The 21,484-nt window shown below is 37.0% G+C and overlaps 1 protein-coding gene across 1 annotated transcript in view; it reads left to right on the top strand.

Annotated features, from left to right (window-relative positions):
• Positions 1–231: 231 nt before the first annotated feature.
• The window catches only part of LOC132355649 (putative selection and upkeep of intraepithelial T-cells protein 1 homolog), a gene marked incomplete at its 5' end in the record, with an annotated part of 43,453 nt that continues 22,200 nt past the window's right edge, over positions 232–21,484 (top strand). Inside the window, 7 exon segments of the mRNA XM_059908451.1 lie at positions 232–465; positions 467–599; positions 2,181–2,414; positions 2,417–2,476; positions 4,458–4,553; positions 6,197–6,304; positions 9,733–9,855. Coding sequence (XP_059764434.1) covers positions 232–465; positions 467–599; positions 2,181–2,414; positions 2,417–2,476; positions 4,458–4,553; positions 6,197–6,304; positions 9,733–9,855 — 988 coding nt within the window.

The following is a 21,484-nucleotide window of genomic DNA, read 5'->3' as shown; positions in this document are numbered from 1 at the left end:
GGTCTCTTCTTTATTTTCTTGAAATTTCTGTCTTAATCCTATTTAAAGAGAATCAAATGAAAGGGAAATTTTGGGAGTCTCTGGAAAGATACTAAAAAGGTAAGGCAGTCCTATAGGTGGTATTTGGAAGGAATACTAAGAACCCGTTGATACCTAGAAAGCTAGGAACTCATCATGTACATATATGAATCAAATACACAGTGACTCCTGGTTCATACTCTCACCTTTTGGTTACTGTCTTCCTTCACAGAGCAGTTCACAGTGAATGGCATACAGGGGCCAATCTTGGCTCCATTAGGTGGAAAAGTTGAGTTCAGTAGCCAGCTGTCCCCACCACAGAGTGCAGAACACATGGAAATACGCTGGTTCTGGAACCACTACACAAAACCTGTTCACCTGTACTAGAATGGTAAAGACTTGTATGGAGAAACCATCTCCAAGTATGTGGAGTGGACAGAGCTCCTGAAAAGAAGCCACTGGAGAGGGTAAGGTGACCCTCAGGATCCTTAATGTGAATGCTGCTGCTGATGGGTGGTACCACTGTTTCTTCAAAGATGGTGATTTCTGTGATGAGGCCATCAGAGAAGTGAAGGTCACAGGCAAGGATGGATCCCTCTGAGGCTTCTATGCATCCACGATTCTCAATCCATCTGAGGCTGAGTATTAGGAATATTCTTAGTGTTTCTGACCATCTCGTAGTACAGGGTTTGGTTAGCAAGTTCAAATTCATGCATTTAGTCTTTAAGTGGGGAAGAGTGTAGGATTAAGAATGCAAGTTGTGTCTGTGCACATATTACCTTTATCAGCAAGAACTGTCTGTTTTCCCATGTCCATGTGCACTGTTAGATCTTTAAAGTATCAACAGAATCCTTTCAGGATTTGTTACTATTTTTTTCAATTATTTTTGACATCACTTTAGTAAAACTTGACTCTATAAACCACCTAAATCTTTACAACTGTCTCCTTAATGATCATTCTTATTCCCATTTCTCCCTGACTCAATTTGCTGACTACTTAGTTCTTAAATCTAGTTCAAAAAGCCTTCATCTATATTCTTCTGTGTCCTCCAATATCACCTCAGTCTTAGTTTTCTGAATAACAAAGAAATAGTGGCAAGATGGAGGACTTGAAGTAAACTGGAAGGCTTCCAAATGTGAGGGCACAAGGTAGGGTCCTAGGCCCATTCACATTTAACATTTTCATTGGCTATTGTGACGCTCATCTGTATTTCCTAGAGCTAAGCTATCCAATATGATAGCCACTAGTCACATGTGGCTACTTAAATTTATATTTAAATTAAATAAAATTAAAGTTTAAAGTAAAAAATTAAATAAAATTGAAAATTTAGTTCTTTAGTCTCACTGACCACATCTTGATCTTAGCCAAAAGGCCAAGAAGGGATCACTGACGACATCTTGGGTGCTAAAGTCTCACGTTGTAAAAAGCTACTGATTGGACAGCACAGATAGGGAATATTTCCATCATTGCAGAAATTTTTATCAGACAGAGCTGCTCTAGAGTAACTCCTTAAATCTCTACTCATTCTTTCTTTGCCCACGCATTAGACAATTCTTAACATCCCCAGCAATATACTGAAAATTTTCAAAAACTTGTTTATTTTCTTTAAACTGATATATACTGCTTTATTTTGATAATAGTAGTGCGTTACCTGTTTTAATCAAAGAGCACATAAATTAAAGTTTCAATTAAAGTTGCAAACTTGCCTTTATGCTATTTACTGCTTATTAATAAATTACGGTAGCTCATATGTGACTAATGATGAAGATACAAGAAAAAATGTTACACTATAATTTCTATGAGGACTAAGATCTTGATTGTTTTTGTTCATCATTATGTCCATGGACCTAGCCCTGTCTCCTAGATTTAGTAAATAATCAATAAATATTTTTGACTGACTAAGTGAATAAATGAAACAAACAGGCATTTCCTCTCCTGACTTTTTAGGACCAGGTTGTTAATCTGGATATCATAACCCTTCAGTCTGGCTTAGCCTTTTTCCCTTTTGATTAGCTTGTAGAAGCAATCAGAGTCCCACAGTGTTTGACTATCAGTATACCTAAGGGCATAAGGTTTAAAGTAGAAGAAGGGGGCTTTTCTTTCTCTCTTATGTTTCCCCATCCTTTCACCTAAATATTGTTTTCCCCTTTCTTTCCAACCAGCTACAAGCCTGGAAACGCAGGTTCCTGTGCATCCTCCTAATACCAAAGGTCCTTTGGTGGAGTGTAATTCAAGAGGTTGGTTCCCGCAACGTCAAATGGAATGGAGAGACAGCAGAGGAGAGATCATTCTACCTTCATCAAAATTCCACTCACAGGATACTGACAAATCGTTCAACCTGAAGATGACCCCTCTTCTAAGATGGAGCTCCTATGGGAATGTCACTTGCTACCTTCGAAACCTGTAACTGGTCAAGAGGAAGGAACAAGCATTGTCCTATCAGGTGAGATCTGTGTGTTTGTTCTTCAAATGATGGCCATTGTCATCGAATTTATAAACTAAAGAGCAAAATTAATATACTTTCTTCACTTGGTTTTTAGGATATTATATTCTATTGGCTTTGTTCACCATCTTGCTTGTCTTCTTTCTTATTCTCTTCTGCTACTTCATCTTTTTCACTCCGCCTTCTTGATATATGAGTTTCCCAGGGCATAGTCTTTGAGTCTTTTTTCTCTATTGTGACTTAATTCTATCTCATGGCTTTACATAAAATCAATATGATAAGAATGCCTCGAATGATATCTTCTACCCAGACCTCTCTCCCAAACTCTAGTCTCATCTCTAAACTCAGCATCTCAGTGTGGAAGTCTAGTAAATATTCGGAATCAAACAGATCAAAAACTAAACTCTTAATCACCTGTCAACTTGTGTGATTTACTGCCTTCCCAGTCACACTTCTTATTTTTATTTTCTCAGAAAAAAATCCTTGAAGTCATCCTTGACTCCCATCTTTCTCTTATATTCTATATCACACGTGTCAAGAGTTAATACTAGCTTTACCTTTAAAATATACCCAGAGTCTCACCACTTCTTACCACCTTTGCTGCCCTCCAAGTCTGAGACACCATCACCCATGGTCTGAACATTGGCAATAGCAACTGAAAAGTTCTCCCTACTTCTCTTGTCCACTATGGTATATTCTCAACACATGGATAGGAGGATCCATTTAAAACATGAGATATATGTCACCCTCTGTTCAAGACCCTGCAATTGTTCCCCATTTTATTCAAAGTAAAATGCCCCACAATGTCCTGCAATATCTCTGCCCCCGTTACCTATCTGACCTCATCCCCTAATGTTCTCTGTGTCTCCTCTGGTCTAGTCACACAGAACTCCTTACTGTTCCCCAACCATGACAGAACAGCTCCTGCCTGGGGTCTTTGCTCCAGTTGTTCCCTCTTCCCAGAATGCTATACTTCCAATAAATTACCTATCTCCTTCAAATCTATACTCAAGTCTCACCTTATAAGTAAGGACCACTTTGACAAACCAACTTGAAAAAATGCAACCTTTACCACGCCCTCCACCTGGCATTTCCTATCACCTTACCCTCTTTTAATTTTTCTTTTTTATATAGTAGCATCACCTTTTAACCTGCTATGTAACATTTATTATGTTTATTGTCACTTATCTATCTCCCTTTCTAAAACATGAAGATAGAGATCTTTGTTGTAATATACCCCAGTTTCTTCAAATATTGCATGGCACATAGTAGGTAAGCAATAAATATTCAATACTTGAATGATTGAAATAAAATAAAATGAGTGCCTTGGAAACTGCTAAGTAAATGTACATGTATTAGTATTTGTATATGTCCGTGAAATTAATGTTGGACAGATGCTGAGAGGGGTATCCCAATTCAAGATTATTATAATAGGAATAAGTCTCCAACAGGTTTAGCAGTTTACTACTTTTAGAACATTTTTGTGTTTATTTCTCTGGGCAGAAAGACATCAGATTCCCAAACAAAATGATAGGTGTCTATGCCCAGTATGTGCAAACCAGTAAACCAAAGCAGATGCTTGTTCACATGAATAGGAAAGGAGGAAAGCTTGTGTAAATGTATGTCTCAATGTATTCAAGAAGAATAATGCCAGACCCAGTGAATACACTGGAGAATTCAGAACTGTGCATATATTGGTTGCTTAGACAAAAGGACGGAAGGACTGAGTTGGTCTGAGGCTTAGAAGGAAGAACCCAGCTCTGCCTTAGGGAGAACATGAGACAGAATGGATGGGAAGAATTGGGGTGAGCAGCTTTCATTCACCTTTGCTCCAGTCCCAAACTAATCACACTTGGCTCAGTCCCACTCCAGACCCTTTGTCACTTTTCACTCACCCAATTATAACTACCTCCCCAAACTGGCTTAGGTCTAATATCCCACTGTCATGGGGTCTTGAATGCTTTGGATGAATCTATTTCTGATTAACTGTTTCCACGGAATACAATTTGGATACTGATTCTGGTCATAATTCTGGTTCTGCTGCCGACCTTTATCATGGTGTCTAGTGTCGATTTATATTACAGATTACAAGGTAAGTGGGTTTGAAGGGCAGGAGATATAAAGTGGGGGTGGGAGAGCTAAAGCTGCCTGACCCTTGATTCCCAAGCCCATCTACCTCAGGAAGTTCTAAACTCTCTGGACAAATGTTAGACATATGCCCTTCATCATTCCTTGGTCCTAGATATTCTTCTTTAGCCGCGGAGCTTCTGACAATGCTGTTTATCTGAAAGCCTGGACTTTCTTGTACCTCAGTCAAATTGAAATCCTTTTTTTTTTTCCTGTATGGTGATAGCTTTCCAAACAAACTGGGAGATCTTTTTAACATTTAGCATTTAACATGTAACACAGTTTACACATATTTCTTACTTGACTCCTTAAATGGTCCAATGACCCTGTCAGGGGCAGGAAATAAAGTGCTAATTACACAGGGCAGAAACAGCGGAGCAGAGGTCACTTAATGGTCCACGGCATCAGGAAAATAGAACATGCAGGGAGAGTTACACCAGGTGGCCTACCCTTCCTAGGGAGAAAGTTTTCATCCATCTCAACTATGTTGTATTGGGGGAAATGGACTTGGAGGATTTGGGGGAAAATTTTAAGACACAATAAAATAGCTGTTTGATTTGAGGGTGTGCTCAATTTTAAAAGCTTCAAATGCACAGTTCCTTTCTGGTATAGCTCTATCTTTCAAGATTACATTCTTCTGAGGTCTCTTTCTGCCTGAAAACCTGGACTTCCACAAAGACTCTCTCTTTGGTAGGTCAATGTTCTGCATGTTCTCCAGGAGCACAGCTGAGAGGAACCACAGTTCACAGTCTCTTGTATGTTCCAGAGCAGGTACCAAATACTGTCTGCTTATTACCTGACACACAGGTGAGCAAGACTCCTCCCGGGTCCCTTGGTGTATGGTGCTGTGTCCCACAAATCCTATAGAGGTACTTCTGTTTATGCATGGATGCCACATTTTTGTTGTTGATGGGGAGATAAAAATGAGGGCTATCTTATGCCACCATGATGCTCATGAGACTTTGTATCCCATATTTTAAACACTAAGTTAGACTGTGCATAATACTCTCCAGCAGAGGACTGGGCACGACCTGTGGTAGTAAGCACTCCCGTCATAGACTGTTTTCATGGAAAGGCTATATAGCCAAGTGACACCACGACATGTGCTAAATAAGATTTTAAACAAAATGCTGTCTAACCACCCTTCCACTGATGAAATTCTTACTTCCAGAGCTCTTATGATCTCTTAGGCAGTTCAGAGGTCTCCAGACCTATCCTACTCCGGCCTATTTTGAACCTAGACAGTACAAGGACTAGTGCATAACTTTGTCTCATCCTCCAAATGAGGCACGTTGATTGATGGACTAGATAGAGAAAAAGAAAGATAAGTTGCTTTTCTCTGGGTCTGTTTAGGCTTAGCCCCAAACTGGTCCCATCCTAGAAACAGCTCTGCTTATTGTCTCAGTGACAAACAGCTTTAGACCTAAGCCTTTAGATCCTTGGGATCCTCTAGTCCTAAGCCTTAGCTATATTTTTTTTCCCTTGGTCCTATTCTAAATAAATACAAAGGGATGGCATTAAAACATAACTCTTGCTTTCTTGGTACATTTCCCCCAGTGCAAAGTGTCTCCACATCAATAACTGATGATTATCTCTTTTTTCCTTCAGATTGCTCCTGCAATGTGATACCTCCTTGGTCAGTGGGCACACCGGTAGTCTTGACTTCAATATGTGTGACTGTCTTCCTCATTATCTATTTGCATCACAAAAAAAGAGGTATGTGGGACCAGAAAGATGAGAACTTCATGAAAGTATCTCCTTTCCCAAGTGTTTAGTAGCTGGCAAAACATTTAGCTGAAGAAGAGTAACAGGCTATTTATAAGAAAGCCTGAGCTTCTTGTACCTCAAATATTTGTTTGAATTACATGAACAATAAACTTTTGGATCTCTTGTCATTGAGTTTGGATTCCAGCCCCTAGAATTTATGGACTTAATGATACAAACTGCTGATGCTTCTCCTCCATAGCAAAATAATATATTTCTTTCACTGTGATAACTATATTTTTGCCAAAAATCCAGCCATCATTTCACGTAATAAAATATGCCAATTCTTCCTGTACTTGAATCTTAGAGGAGATAATAATTCAGTATATCTTAAACTTTTGGGGTCATAGATTATTTTAGAGACTGGTGCAAAGTAAAAAAGTCCTCTTCTCAAAATAATTCATATGTCCACAGATATTTCGCTTAAGTTTATGGTCTGTATGGACAACTGAAACTGATCCTTCTCCTCTTTGACTCTCTTTGAGGGTGAAATTGAAAAGGCAATTGTGCAAGTTTGAGGATAGCTGAACCCAACATATTTTAAAATTTGTCATCAGCTCTATCTTTGAGGTCCCCATGGAAATTATGTATACATGTCAATGATCAGCAAGGTAAGGTAATTTTTTTTATTATAGCTGGAGCTGTAGCTATAGCCTAAAATCACAATGCGGAAGTCACAAAGTAGCGCTGAACAATTCAGAGGATTTTATTTATTAATATTCTCCTATGAAATAAAGACAAAATACCCTAAACCAGACCAGACTGAAAGTGCTTTTATATTTTATTCTAAGAAAGTCCATACCTGAGTCTTTCTTATTAACCATGTTAACAGACTAAATGCCGTATCCATCAATGTTGGAGGAAAGGATCAAGATGCTATGATAATAGCTAGTATATATTAAATATTTATTATGTGCAGTATGCATTTTATAAGATTAATATATTTAATTTTCAGTGAATTAGATTTTATCTGTGATAAAATCTGGTACACAAAGAAGTTGAATAGCTATTCACACAGTTAAGTGATGGTGGTGCCAGGACCCCAGCCAGGCACTTAGACTCCTTAGCCTTCTGTTTCAACAACTGTAGTGTACTGTTCCTCTATGAAAAGACTAAAAATAAAGTAAAAAAAAAAAGAGAGATTTAGTCATAGCAGCCTTGTGAAAAGGAATTTATCATTACAGGGAAATATAGCCTGGGCATTTAGCGACTTATGAGGCTTCCATTAGATATAACTGAAAGCCCCAAGAATAGGCTGCAGGTCACTGTCACTGTTGAAGCAGACCTGGAATCCTTAAGAATGAATCTGGGAATTAAAATTTTATTTTTGCTTGCTCTACCTTGAGGACCTAAAATTGAGTCATTGATCACAGAGGCCTCCACCCACACTGCTCACAACTCCTGGTAATTATGCAGGTAACACCCATCCACTAACCTCTTTTATAATTGCTACTGAACTTTCTTCTCTTTACCTAAAATGGACTTCCCCCTGAAGGTACTGCTTCCTCTACAACTATCTCATTTAGCAGCCTTCTTCCCTATTTAGGCAACTTTCTGTTTGCTGTGCCTTTCTGGACTGATTTTCCTTCTTGAGGTTTATCAATTCAGAAATCTCTTTATCAATTCATTTAACAAATATGAATTGCCAGGAAATTCCACAAGCATTGTACATTTTAATTCTGCAAGAGATGCAGAAGACTCTCAATCTGCAAGAGATGTATACCATTTATTTCCAAGAATCAGTGCCAGACTAGAGTCAGACTTCTTGGCAATACTATTACCTGTGTGAACTTGGGAAAGTTATTTAAAGTCTCTGAACTGCAGTTTCCTCATCCTTAAAATATTGATGATAATGCCTACTTCATAAGGTTATTTTAGGTTAAATTAGTCAATACATCAAAGTCATTTAGCCTGGCTTCGCACATAGTACAAACAACACTAATGTATGATATTATTGTTACTATCATTACTATTAGCATAATCTAGGGATTCTGTCTCAATTCCTTCTCTGGTGTCTCATCTGCTACATGTGTTTGCCATCATCCTTCTCCCCTTTTCTCCTAAGCTTATGGCATGTCTTTCTTCACTCGTACCCCACCATCATCTTAACTTTCCTTCTAAGCATGGACAGCTCTAGCCATGCTTAGAAGCCATGCTTCCTAGCCATGTAGGAAGGAAAGAAAATTAAAAACTCAGCTTAGATTTAAACACACACACACACAATCCTCTGAATAAATACTCTTAGCATCTTTGTACTATCTTACTTCCAAGTTTTTCTTTCAATTTTGTTTTAAAGTATTTTCTATCCCTTATGGGAAGAGGCTTGAAGTTCTCCTAAATGTTAGTGTGAGAAAAATAGAGGTATGTGACCAAGAGAGAGACTTACAGACTCTCCACTCTCTGATCCTTATGCACACACTCCCAGGGCAATTTTGCTATTTTTAAAAATGTATGCTATTACCCTTATAAAAGGGATCTCTGATCTAGTTAAGGGCAGAGAATTTATATCAAATTATAGGGGAAAGTAGATATTAATTAGGTGAATGCTTTACCCTTCATTTGTACAGTCTAAGACCACATGGAATATATCATGTGGGCAACAACCTTGGTGACTTTTGAGTTTTCACTTCTCCAATGAGAATATTATCAATTATTTCAACTGTTATTTCAAGGACATGGACTTAAGACTCCTAACTTCGGCTTCCTCATCCTCACCACCTTGGTTGTCTTTCTCTACAAGGTAGTATGAATCAGTGAACAATCATGTCAGTGAAACAAACTAGGGTTGATATAAGAAAGTAATTTTTAATAGACATAGCTGTCCAGTAATGAGACAGATACCCTAACTGTTGGCAATGGTTCTCCCATCACAAGACATATTAATCAGTATTATGAGTTAGGGGTGTTTTCCACTTTTATAATCATCCAGAAAACATACTTTACAAAAGACTTCTGCTCCAGATAAGAGGATGACTTTTGAGAATTGTAAGATCTCTTTCATCTCAGAGATTCTGTTCATCTTAGACTATTCTACTTCACCATACGCCTCAAGAGGTCTAGAATTCTTGAGGGGCTACAGCACCACATAAAGAAGATAAAGGTATAATGTGTCTATCTGTCCTTCAGACTCTGGCCAACCAGAGCAAGTGTCATGATGCTTGGGTGGAAGAATGGGTATCTGCCTCTTTGCAGCCTTCTTCCAGACTTAGGCCAAATGTACTCATCTCCAGGATCATCCACATAACCCAGCCTACTTCTCCTTCACCCTCACATAAGTCCAGAAGTATGGAGCAATAGGAATGTGAAAAATAAGTTTATTGGTCTGTAATTCAGTTCTCCTTTCCCTCTGTGACCCTTTTAATTCTTGCATCTCTTTCCAGTCCCCATTTCAGATCCACATTTCCAGTTGGATGTCATGTAGTTGGAAGATATGACTCTGATCCTGTGTGTTCTGATGGTCTTTATCACCATGGTCATTTCCTTTATTTCCTTTAGATTCAGAGGTAAATGGAATGGGAAGGGTGGTAACTCAGAAGGCATCTTTCTTCCAACTGATCTACAGGTACAATCTCAGATTGTAGCCTTCTTGAGGCTCCTGGGGTTTCTACAAAAGTGACCTTTCCAGTCTTTGTGCCTTAATAACTGGGGAAAGAAACAAAGACCTGTAGATTTTCTGTTGATCTGTTAATGTGCAAAGCTCTTGGTGGATTTGATGTGAGAATAATACATTAGAGATTTTCTTGCCAGAATGTGTACTTTTCTAACATGATGTCTTTGGCACATGTAATGAAACTGCACATGTAATGAAGCTGGCCAAACCAGGATGATAATATTCTCAGGATAACTCTAAATTCAACTAAATATGATTATGGAGGAAAGAAAAAAGAAGTGAGGGGAGTACCCTGTTTATTAAAAAAAAAAAAAAAAAGGTGATTTTGAGACCAGGTTTTACTCAGGCTAGAGAAGAAAGGTTGCTTAATGAAAAGAACATAGTTTTTGAATCCAGAGAGTTGGGTTTTTATCCTGACTTAACCATGCTGAGTGACCTTGGGTTAATGGCTTATCCCTTCTGATCTAGTTTTATTTCCTCCACGAAATGCAGAAGATAATTATGAGATTGTGAAGATTAGGAATTTTGATGTAAAAGGTCTAACATTGTGCCTGGTAAACACTCAATAAATATCACATGCACACACATGCATGCATATACCTGCACATACACACACATCAGGGAGACAATCAGAGGGGGAGAAGACCAGAATTGGTCAGATTCTACCCCAGTGAAATCTGTCTATCTCTTCCTCTCTGCTTCTATATCTCTTGAAACATCTACCTCTACTGCCTCTCACTGTCTCTACCTGTTCTCTCAAAATCTCATAGAGGTATCAGCTGATATCACTGAAAGAAATGTACACAATACAGTTCCTTCCTAAAAAAGGAAAGGAAGAGAGAAAGAAAGAAGGAAAGAAAGGAAGGAGGGAAGGAAGGAAAGAAGGAAGGAAGGAGGGAAGGAAGGGAGGAAGGGAGGGAGGGAGGAGGGAGGGAAAGGAGGAAGACTTATGCCTTATAAGGGCTTTCTGATTGTAGCTGCCTTGAGGCTCCGGGGTTTCTACAAGTGCAGTATTAGTGCCTCAAACTCCAGTGACAGTCTCATTTCTGACTTCACACCTGTGATAGTTCTCTCAAGTAAAATTGGAAGGTCCAAGTGTTTCATCCAGAAACATTCAATACTGAGCTCTTTGTGAGGTTTAGATGTTTTCTTCTATTTTGATCTCAAAGGCAGAATTAAAAATTTAATATCATAGTTAATAATAATAATTTAATATTATAGAAACTTGTAGATGTCCACAAAGGCTGGACAGGAAGATTTATGAGCCTATGTTCACGGTAAGGCATGTGAACTAATGAAATCCCCTAACTAATTTGAAATCCCCTAACTAATGCCCAACGATGAAAGTCCTGGCTTTATTGTGCAGATATAATCTTCTTATGAAAAATGGAAGGAAATGTAGAATTAGTCACACGGGAAGAAAAATTTTAATTCTTGTGTTCCACCAGTAATCTACAATCCTAAAACGTTCCATTAAAAAATGTATGCAAGGTTATGCAAACATGTACTCTTAATTACTAGCAGACTTTTTCCCCCGAATACAATGCAAATCCATGATAAGTTATTATGGACAATACAGATAAATTATTTTTACTTAAACCAAAAAAAAGGCCTATAACCTAGAACCACAAAAATGGGTATTTGTTTTTTCATCTTTGCATCCATTGACTCTTGGCTTTCTCTGTACTACCTGTTGAGAGCTGCTAGATGTTGACGTGGCCAATTAGGACAACGAGCAAAACTAAAAGTAACAGTCAAGCTTTTATCCCCTTATTGTGGGCGTATAAGAGGCCAAAAAAGGAAAGTTGTGGTGGCTCCTCACAGTTCCATTTCCCCCATAGAACAGCACTGGGTAAGGGTCAGGTGACATGCAGCACAGGTGGGGGAAATTGTGTCTCACTATAAAGAACACTGAACAAAAGGCTCCTGCCATTTTATGGACCCAGGGGAGAGCGGATGGGGAGGAGAGACAGAGAAGGGCTAGAATGGAAAAATACTGAGTCAGAGTGGAGGAGAAGCTTTTAGTCAAGACACTGTCTCCCAATAAAAGAAGGTCTCAGAAGAGGCGACTAAAAAGCATCTCAGCTGAGGACCCCAAAAACGAGGCCTACAAAAGGAGGTACCTGGACTGGGAATGCAGGTATGCATATGAGCATGGCTGCTGGGGGCCGGAGACCTAGTCCTTGACTGCAGCTTCCTCCAGAAAGTGCAAGGCGTTGACTCTGCACCAAGTCTGGTGTGGGGAGGACAGCTTTCCCGCATGGGGTCTGCTATGCAAAGCCTTTGTAATTTCCTATGGTCAGACATAAGGAATCACACATGGGAATCTGGCCTGGAGTCAGACCCTCATTACCTCTCCAATGTGGAGAAACATTCCACCCTTTGAGATTAAACAAAGGCAAGGACAAGTCCATGATTCCTACAGTGCAGATTTATGCTTCTCATGCCTAGTTTCTGCCACTAAGGAAAACAACCCAATCAATATCTTTGCATCCAAAGGCACAGGTTAATGATACAAGGAAGAAGAAAGGAGCCTGTACCCAGTATTCATCCACTCAAAAGTAAGGTTTTAATTTCATTCTTTTACATGTAGCTGTACAGTTTTCCCAGCACCACTTATTGAAGAGGCTGTCTATTCTCCATTGTATATTCTTGCCTCCTTTATCAAAGATAAGGTGACCATATGTGTGTAGGTTTATCTCTGAGCTTTCTATCCTGTTCCATTGATCTATATTTCTGGTTTTGTGTCAGTACCATACTGTCTTGATTACTATAGCTTTGTAGTATAGTCTGAAGTCCAAGAGCCTGATTCCACCAGCTCTGTTTTTCTTTCTCAAGATTGCTTTGGCTATTCGGGGTCTTTTGTGTTTCCATACAAATTGTGCAATTTTTTCTTCTAATTCTGTGAAAAATGCCATTGGTATTTTGATAGGGATTGCATTGAATCTGTAGATTACTTTGGGTAGTATAGTCATTTTCACAATGTTGATTCTTCCAATCCAAGAACATGGTATATCTCTCTATCTATTTGTATCATCTTTTTTTTAAATTAATTAATTAATTTATTTATTTATTTATTTATTTATGGCTGTTTTGGGTCTTCGTTTCTGTGCGAGGGCTTTCTCTAGTTGCGACAAGTGGGGGCCACTCTTCATCACGGTGCACGGGCCTCTCACTATTGCGGCCTCTCTTGTTGCGGAGCACAGGCTCCAGATGCGCAGGCTCAGCAATTGTGGCTCACGGGCCTAGTCGCTCCACGGCATGTGGGATCTTCCCAGACCATGGCTCGAACCCATGTCCCCTGCATTGGCAGGCAGATTCTCAACCACTGCGCCACCAGGGAAGCCCCCTATTTGTATCATCTTTAATTTATTTCATCAATGTCTTATAGTTTTCTGCATACAGGTCTTTTGTCTCCTTAGGTAGGTTTATTCCTAGGTATTTTATTCTTTTGGTTGCAATGGTATATGGGAGTGTTTCCTTAATTTCTCTTTTAGATTTTTCATCATTAGTGTATAGGAATGCAAGAGATTTCTGTGCATTAACACCATACACAAAGATAAACTCAAAATGGATTAAAGACCTAAATGTAAGGAGAGACACTATAAAACTCTTAGAGGAAAACATAGGCAGAACACTCTATGACATAAATCACAGCAAGATCCTTTTTGACCCACCTCTTAGAGGAAGGGAAATAAAAACAAACAAATGGGACTTAATGAAACTTAAAGGCTTTTGCACAGCAAAGGAAACCATAAACAAGATGAAAAGACAACCCTCAGAATGGGAGAAAATATTTGCAAATGAAGCAACTGACAAGGGATTAATCTCCAGAATATACAAACAGCTCATGCAGCTCAATATCAAAAAGACAAACAACCCAATCAAAAAATGGGCAGAAGACCTAAATAAACATGTCTCCAAAGAAGACATACAGATAGCCAAGAGGCACTTGAAAAGATGCTCGACATCACTAATTATTGGAGAAATGCAGATCAAAACTACAATGAGGTATCACCTCACACCAGTCAGAATGGCCATCATCAAAAAATCTACAAACAATAAATGCTGGAGAGGGTGTGGAGAAAAGGGAACCCTCTTGCACTGTTGGTGGGAATGTTAATTGATACAGCCACTATGGAGAACAGTATGGAGGTTCCTTAAAAAACTAAAAATAGAACTACCATATGACCCAGCAATCCCACTACTGGGCATATACCCTGAGAAAACCATAATTCAAAAAGAGTCATGTACCACAATATTCATTGCAGCTCTATTTACAATAGCCAGGACGTGGAAGCAACCTAAGTGTCCATCAACAAATGAATGGATAAAGAAGATGTGGCACATATATACAATGGAATATTACTCGGCCATAAAAAGAAACAAAATTGAGTTATTTGTAGTGAGGTGGGTGGACCTAGAGACTGTCATACAGAGTGAAGTAAGTCAGAAAGAGAAAAACAAATACTGTATGCTAACACATATATATGGAACAAAAAAAAGAAAAAAAGGTTCTGAAGAACCTATGGGCAGGACAGGAATAAAGATGCAGGCGTAGAGAATGGCCTTGAGGACACAGGGAGGGGGAAGGGTAAGGTGGGATGAAGTGAGATAGTGGCATGGACATATATACACTACCAAATGTAAAATAGCTAGCTAGTGGGAAGCAGCCGCATGGCACAGGGAGATCAGCTCGGTGTTTTGTGTCCACCTAGACGGGTGGGAGGGAGACACAAGAGGGAGGAGATATGGGGATATATGTATATGTATAGCTGATTCACTTTGTTGTAAAGCAGAAACTAGCACACCATTGTAAAGCAATTATACTCCAATAAAGATGTTAAAAAAAAAAGTCAGGTTTACCTGCTGACCCAGTGGGATTAAAAGAAGAGTTAGAATCAAGGAGAAATTTTACTGTCATTCACAGTGGAGGGGACCAGAATTGTTAAAAACGAATCCTGTTTTCATCCACTTGGCGCCCTAAGGCCATTTCTCAGCACTGCTCCTCTGTATCCCATGGAGACCAACGATAGAGTTGCATTAGCCGCTTAAAGATTTTGCCAATTATCTTTTTGGTTTTCCCAGATCTCTACTTAAAAAAATTAAGACAATACATTAATTGATTTGAAAGAGAGATTATACAATGTAGTCAACTGAAAAGACCCAGTTCACTCTACTTGTCACCATTGACACTCTATTAATATGTCTCACACTGCTAATATTATAGAGTTTATAGCAGCAACCTCATGACAGGCCAAAATTGAAAATGGTCAAACTTGACCATAAATTGAAATGCTCTAAATTAGCTATGAGATTTTTAAATTTAAAAAAATCAACCACTTCCCATAATCAAGTCAATTTTGTTTTACAAAGAAAAAATAATTTCCCCAAATTCATTTTCTACAATTTGTCTTAATGTTTTCTCTGGTTCTACCAAGTTTGTGTTAGGGTTTTAGTATGAATCTCATTGTTTTTTCAATAACTGCTTTCTCTGCATCCTTTCATTGAATGAGTTTAGCTCTTCTCCTGTGTTGAAAAGTTAATTATTCCATTTTGATGTCTCTTATGTTTCACAATTTTTCAAGTTCCAGAAGGGTAAGGGGATGCATAAGAATATTTAGAAAAATTTTAAAAGCAAATCCACAAATCTACTGCAGTTTCTGATGTGTCTTATGATGTAAGCATCACTATTATTGTGCAATAGCCTTTTCCAAGCAAACAAACACAACATATAGTGATTTACTGTTATCTGAGTTATGAGGGTACAGGAAGAGAGTGGGGGAGGGAGAAGGCAGAAAGAAAGAGAGAGTGAATATATATTATTGATTATATTTTCACTGGGGTATTCATTTACTTCAGTTGCAAAGAGATACTGTGCAAATTAAATCAGACTCCTTTCTAGAATGCCTTTATTCCTTGTACACTTTCTCCCAGCAGAGGTTTCCCTCTCATTGATTTAAGCCAGGGAATTCAAGTTAATGACTTCTACATAAAAGTTGTTTCTCATGGCTTTTCCAAAGATGTTTTTGGCATCTCAGAGGAAATCAATTTGTTCTCAAACATGTTTTTATTTCAGCTACTTGCCTTTAGTAAAATTTGAATTTACAATACCTCAAGTACATTTTATTTCCTTGACAGGTTTCCTGCAAAATTAAGGGATTAAACAAGCATCAAATGTTTCATCTGGGACAGTGGATAAAGAGACTACAGAGGAACAATATGCTAAGATTTCCAAAGAAAGTAACTGTGGCTTTACAATTTTATATAAAGCCAAATAATTGCCAGATGGAGGGCAAGTAAAATATATTTGTACACTCAAGTTTGCATTTCGCTTGTAGCTCTTCTGCAAACTATGTTAACTTAAAAAAAAAAAAAAAAGGATAGAAAGTAATCAGAAGATAGATAGAAAGTAATCAGAAGACAGAAGACAACAAATTAGGGGAATGACTGGAATAAAAACAAATAATCTCCAGGGCAAAATGGAAGTAACTCTGAAAATAGAAATAAATCTATACCCATCAGTAATTAACTGTCATATCTATCCGTAATTAAACATGTCCATTGAAAGAAAACTATTTTCAAATCTATGATGTTTACAAGAGACTTAACTAATGCTCAATGACAGAAAAGTTGAAAATACAGGGATGCAAAGACCAAAACTATGCAACTTTTACCAAAATATATGTTGAAAGATATATTAATATTCTGTAAAAAATAATTAAAAAGAAATAAGTAGGAATAAAAAGGTCATCCACAAAATAAAGATAAGAACCATGAACCAAAACTTTCTAAAAATTAGTGCATAGTACATAAACACTAATAATGCACTCTTAACCTTCCTACACTGTTGGTGGGAATGCAAATTGGTGCAACCACTATGGAGAACAGTATGGAGGCTCCTTTAAAAACTAAAAATAAAGTTATCATATGATCCAGCAATCCCACTCCTGGGCAAATATCCAGAAAAGACAAAAACTCTAGTTTGGAAAGATACATGCACCCCAATGTTCATTGCACAACTGTCTACAATAGCTAAGGCATGGAAACAACCTAACTGACCATCAACAGATGAATGGATGAAGAAGTTATGGTATATATATCTGCGTAAGACTCATCATGTACAAGGGAACCACATCATTCATGGTTGACTTATCAAAATCAGTGGAGGATGTAAGGTAACGAGAGGGCATATTCAAAGTGCTGTCAAAATTTCAAAGAATTTGCATATGCTCCTTTAATTCTCCCTGTTTTTATAGAGAGAGAGTTAGCCCTTTTATTCTCTTTTTTAAAACTTTATCCAGGTATAATGATGTACATTATATCGCATACATTTAAAGTGTACAATATGACGAATTTTGACATATCCATACACCCTTTAAACTATATAATTAATATCCATTAATTCCAAAATTTTCTTCATACTTCTTGATAATCCATTCTTTACTCTCTCCCCACCACCATCCTCAGGCAAACATTGATGTTTTCTATCAACAGAGATTAGTATGTATTTTTTTTTTAATAAATTTATTTGTTTATTTTTGGCTGCATTGGGTCTTCGTTGCTGCGCACAGGCTTTCTCTAGTTGCACTGAGCGGGGGCTACTCTTTGTTGCAGTGTGCGGGCTTCTCATTGTGGTGGCTTCTCTTGTTGCAGAGCATGGGCTCTAGGTGTGTGGGCTTCAGTAGTTGTGGCACGTGGGCTCGGTAGTTGTGGCTCGCAGGCTCTAGAGCGCAGGCTCAGTAGCTGTGGTGCACGGGTTTGGTTGTTCTGCGGCCTGTGGGATCTTCCCGGACCAGGGCTCGAACCCGTATTCCCTGCCTTGTCAGGTGGATTCTTAACCATTGTGCCACCAGGGAAGTCCCTAGTATGTAGTTTTTAGAATTTCATTTAAGTGGAGTCATAAAGGGCATATTCATTTTTATCACACTTCTTTTATCCAGATTAATTATTTTCAGATTTGTCCTTGTTGTTTTATGTACAGTTGAATAGTATTCTATTGTATGGACATGCAACTCTTTGTTTAACCATTCAACTGTTGATGGACTTTTGTATTGTTTCCAGGTTCTTTGCTCTAACAAATAGAGCTGCTATGAACATTTGCGTGTAAGTTTTTGCATGATTGTATATGTCTTCATTTTCTTTGGTTAAATATTTAGTAGTGGAATGGCTAGGTCATATTATATGTGTAAGCTTCACTGTTTACAAAACTGCCAATTATTTTAAAAGTGGTTATACCATTTGAAAGTTGTACCAGAAGTGAATGAGAGTTTCAATTGCTCCACATTCTAGTCAACGCTTGTAAGGCCAGTCTTTGCATTTTTAGCCATTCTAATGTGTGCATAACAGTAACTCACTGTGGTTTTAATTTGTCTTTCCTTAAAAACTATGATATTAAACATTTTTCATGTTCTTAACCTTCATTTCATTTTAGTTCTAAAAGTAACTACTACATTTAATAGCAGTAACTTTTAGCAGTAACTTTTATTTTCCAAAGTCATTTCTTCTGCTTATAAATCTTTGAGTTTTATTTACTTTCCTGAATACCTTAAATCTGTCACACTACTGTCTTCTAGCTTAAAGTATTACTATTGAAATATCTGATCATAATCTGATTTTATTTTCCTTTCATGTTGCTTGTTGTTTGGCTAGGTGACCAGAGGGATATTTTTCTTTTACTTTAAATGTCCAAGAATTTTAATAGAACATGTCTTGCTAATGATTGTTTTGAGTCTGAATTCTTCTGCATGTGATGTGCTTAGTTAATATGTAGCATCAAATCTGGGTGGTTTTTTTTTTTTTTAATGGAAGGTTTTCTTGAATTATAGTTTTTAGTATTTGTTTTGTTCTTTTGATTTGGCTTTGCATTCCAATGTCTGCTATTATACATATTTTGAATCTTCTTTGCCTGTATTCACTTATTTCTCACATTTTCTCCAATCCTTTGTATATCTTTATTCATGAATATACATTGGCACTTAGTTTTTGTTGGTAATGTTTCCCAGTGGATTTTGTTTTAGCTATCCATTGGGTTGGCCCAAAAGTTTCTCTGTTTATTATTGTGTGGAGAAAGAGGAAGATTTAGGTTCTAGGTCACATTTTCTATCTTTCCAGAATTTCCTTTGTGTGTAAATTTTTATATATAATTTTCTTTATGCCTATAATTATTTAAAATATTTTTGAATTTCTAGAAGACTTTAAATTGTTTTAAATATTTTTTAAAAAATTGATATCCAACTAAATTTCAGTGTCATCAGAGAATGTGGCCTGTATGGTACTTATTATTAAAGTTTTTGGACTTCTGTAATTATAATATGTGATTACTGTTTGTTAATGTTTTATTTATGGTTGGAAAGAATGAAATTTTTATCATTAGATATTGAAACTCTGTACTTCTTTCATCTTATTTTGTATATTATCCAACTATATCAGATTTCTTTTGATTATTGCTTAGGGATTATTTTTTCCCTAGCCTTTTATAATTAAACGTTCTGTAGTCTTAAGTTTTAATTAGATTTCATTTAAATAGCATACTGCTGGATTTTTTAAATTCATTTTTTAAGTTTTACTGGAGTTCCTAGTCCATTTAAACTTATTGTGATTATGAAGATAGTTAAATTTACTATCTTATTTTGTGTTTACTATTTGTCTCATCTTTTTTATGCTTTGTTATTTATTTTCCTTAATGTTCTCTTTGGGATAGATTGGATTTTTCTCAGTATATATTTTTCTTCTCTTGTTCAAATATTTTAATTCTACTTGTGCAATATTAGAGACCCCATTAGAGATTTGGGAATTTAAAATTAAGTTTAAAAGGTATAAAATTTATCACTCTATTAACTATTTTTCTCAACAACAAAAAGTTTCCTGAACATTTTAACTTTGTCCATATTCTAGCAATTTTTATGCATTTTCCCTCTACTACATTAGTTTCCATCTGTCAGGTTTAACCAATGAGAAGAGATATTAGTGGCTTATAAAATATTTGTTAAATTGGATCTCACAGATATATTTTTATCTTTACATAAATATCATCAATCTAAATAGTCATTTGAAAATATTTCAGGATTATAATGCTTAATACAAGTGAATTTTCAATTTCCCCTTTAACTCTGAGTTTGCATGTATTGTGCCTCCTGTCATTTTCCTTCATTATTTGATCCATTCATCAAGATACTTGGCAGGTATATTTTATAAATGGCAGCTATATCAAGTAAAGCTGAAAATTCAAATAGCCTTTAATTCTGAAATTCCACATACATCTCATTGAAGCTCCTATACAACGAGATGCATTGAATAATTTTCTTAGCAGCATTGCATTTAGTACCAAAAATTGGAAATAGGAGAATGACACATAAAGTGTTACATGCCAATGCAAAAGAATGCTGAGAAAAATGCCTTAAAATGAAATTTTAAATAGACATATGCACACAATGTTATAAAATATACACACACACTTATAAATTCACAGTAAAGATGAACCTTAATTCCTGCTTAATGCTGATAAGGGTGTTGAAGCAATAAAATTTTTACTGAAAGCAACCCCAAATAGCATGAGAACCTGGATACCTAGAACTCAACCAAGACTACTGAGGTAGAAGATCTTGGAAATGTAACCCAGATCAATGTTTTTCCTATCTGAACTTACCTGAGACAAGGAATCATACAACAATGACAAACAAATCTCAGAGGACTTTAAAATGAGGCAGAGAAAGAATACCTCAGAGCACCCACACTATCTGCCATGCACATTTATCAGTCCAAAATAATACAGTAATAAAATTAGCATGGCTATACTAATCATGAGTATAAATATGCTTTACAGCACACTTTTCATCCAATAAGCATTTGGTGGGAATTGGAAATATGGAAGAAAGAGAAAGGAAATGTAAAAATTAGGAAACCAGGATTTTCTAACAGGAACATGTTGAAAAAGCAGTATTAACCCTTGTCTCTAAGTTCTTGTTTACTTTTAGTTCTATATGGAGTTATTTAGAAATTAGGATCAGTAAGGAAGAAGAGCAAGACCCAGAGATGTGGCAGAGCTTGGAGTTTCAAGTGATTTTGAGTAGAGCCAGCATATGGCTGTAATTAGACATCACTCCCTGTATACAGATATACTGAAAGATATGGGAAAATCACAGCTGTGGCTTAAGGATTTCTGAGGATGCTAAGAAAACAAAGTAATTGGAGTCCCATAATAACACATAGACAAAGGACTTCAAACATCAAGTTACCTAGCATAGGGAAGAAATTCCGTTAATTTCTTTTATCTTTTAATTAGGCTGTCAATTATTTGCTTGAATACTCCCAAGTATGGTGAACTCACGATTATCTTGAGACAGACTTCTTCCTGGCTGGAGAATTCTGAATGTTAGAATTTTCTTTCTAGGATGTGTTAAAATCTACATCCATGTAAAGGGGTAAGGAGAGTAAACTTTAAGACAAATTACAGTAAATAATCATTTTGGAGAAGAAAATCAGACAAAAATTCCTAAGCAGAGAACTCTAAAAGACAATTC

The sequence above is a fragment of the Balaenoptera ricei genome, chromosome 1, assembly GCF_028023285.1.
Source record: "Balaenoptera ricei isolate mBalRic1 chromosome 1, mBalRic1.hap2, whole genome shotgun sequence".
Lineage (NCBI taxonomy): Eukaryota > Metazoa > Chordata > Mammalia > Artiodactyla > Balaenopteridae > Balaenoptera > Balaenoptera ricei.
This window is presented reverse-complemented; position numbering and strand designations above follow the sequence as displayed.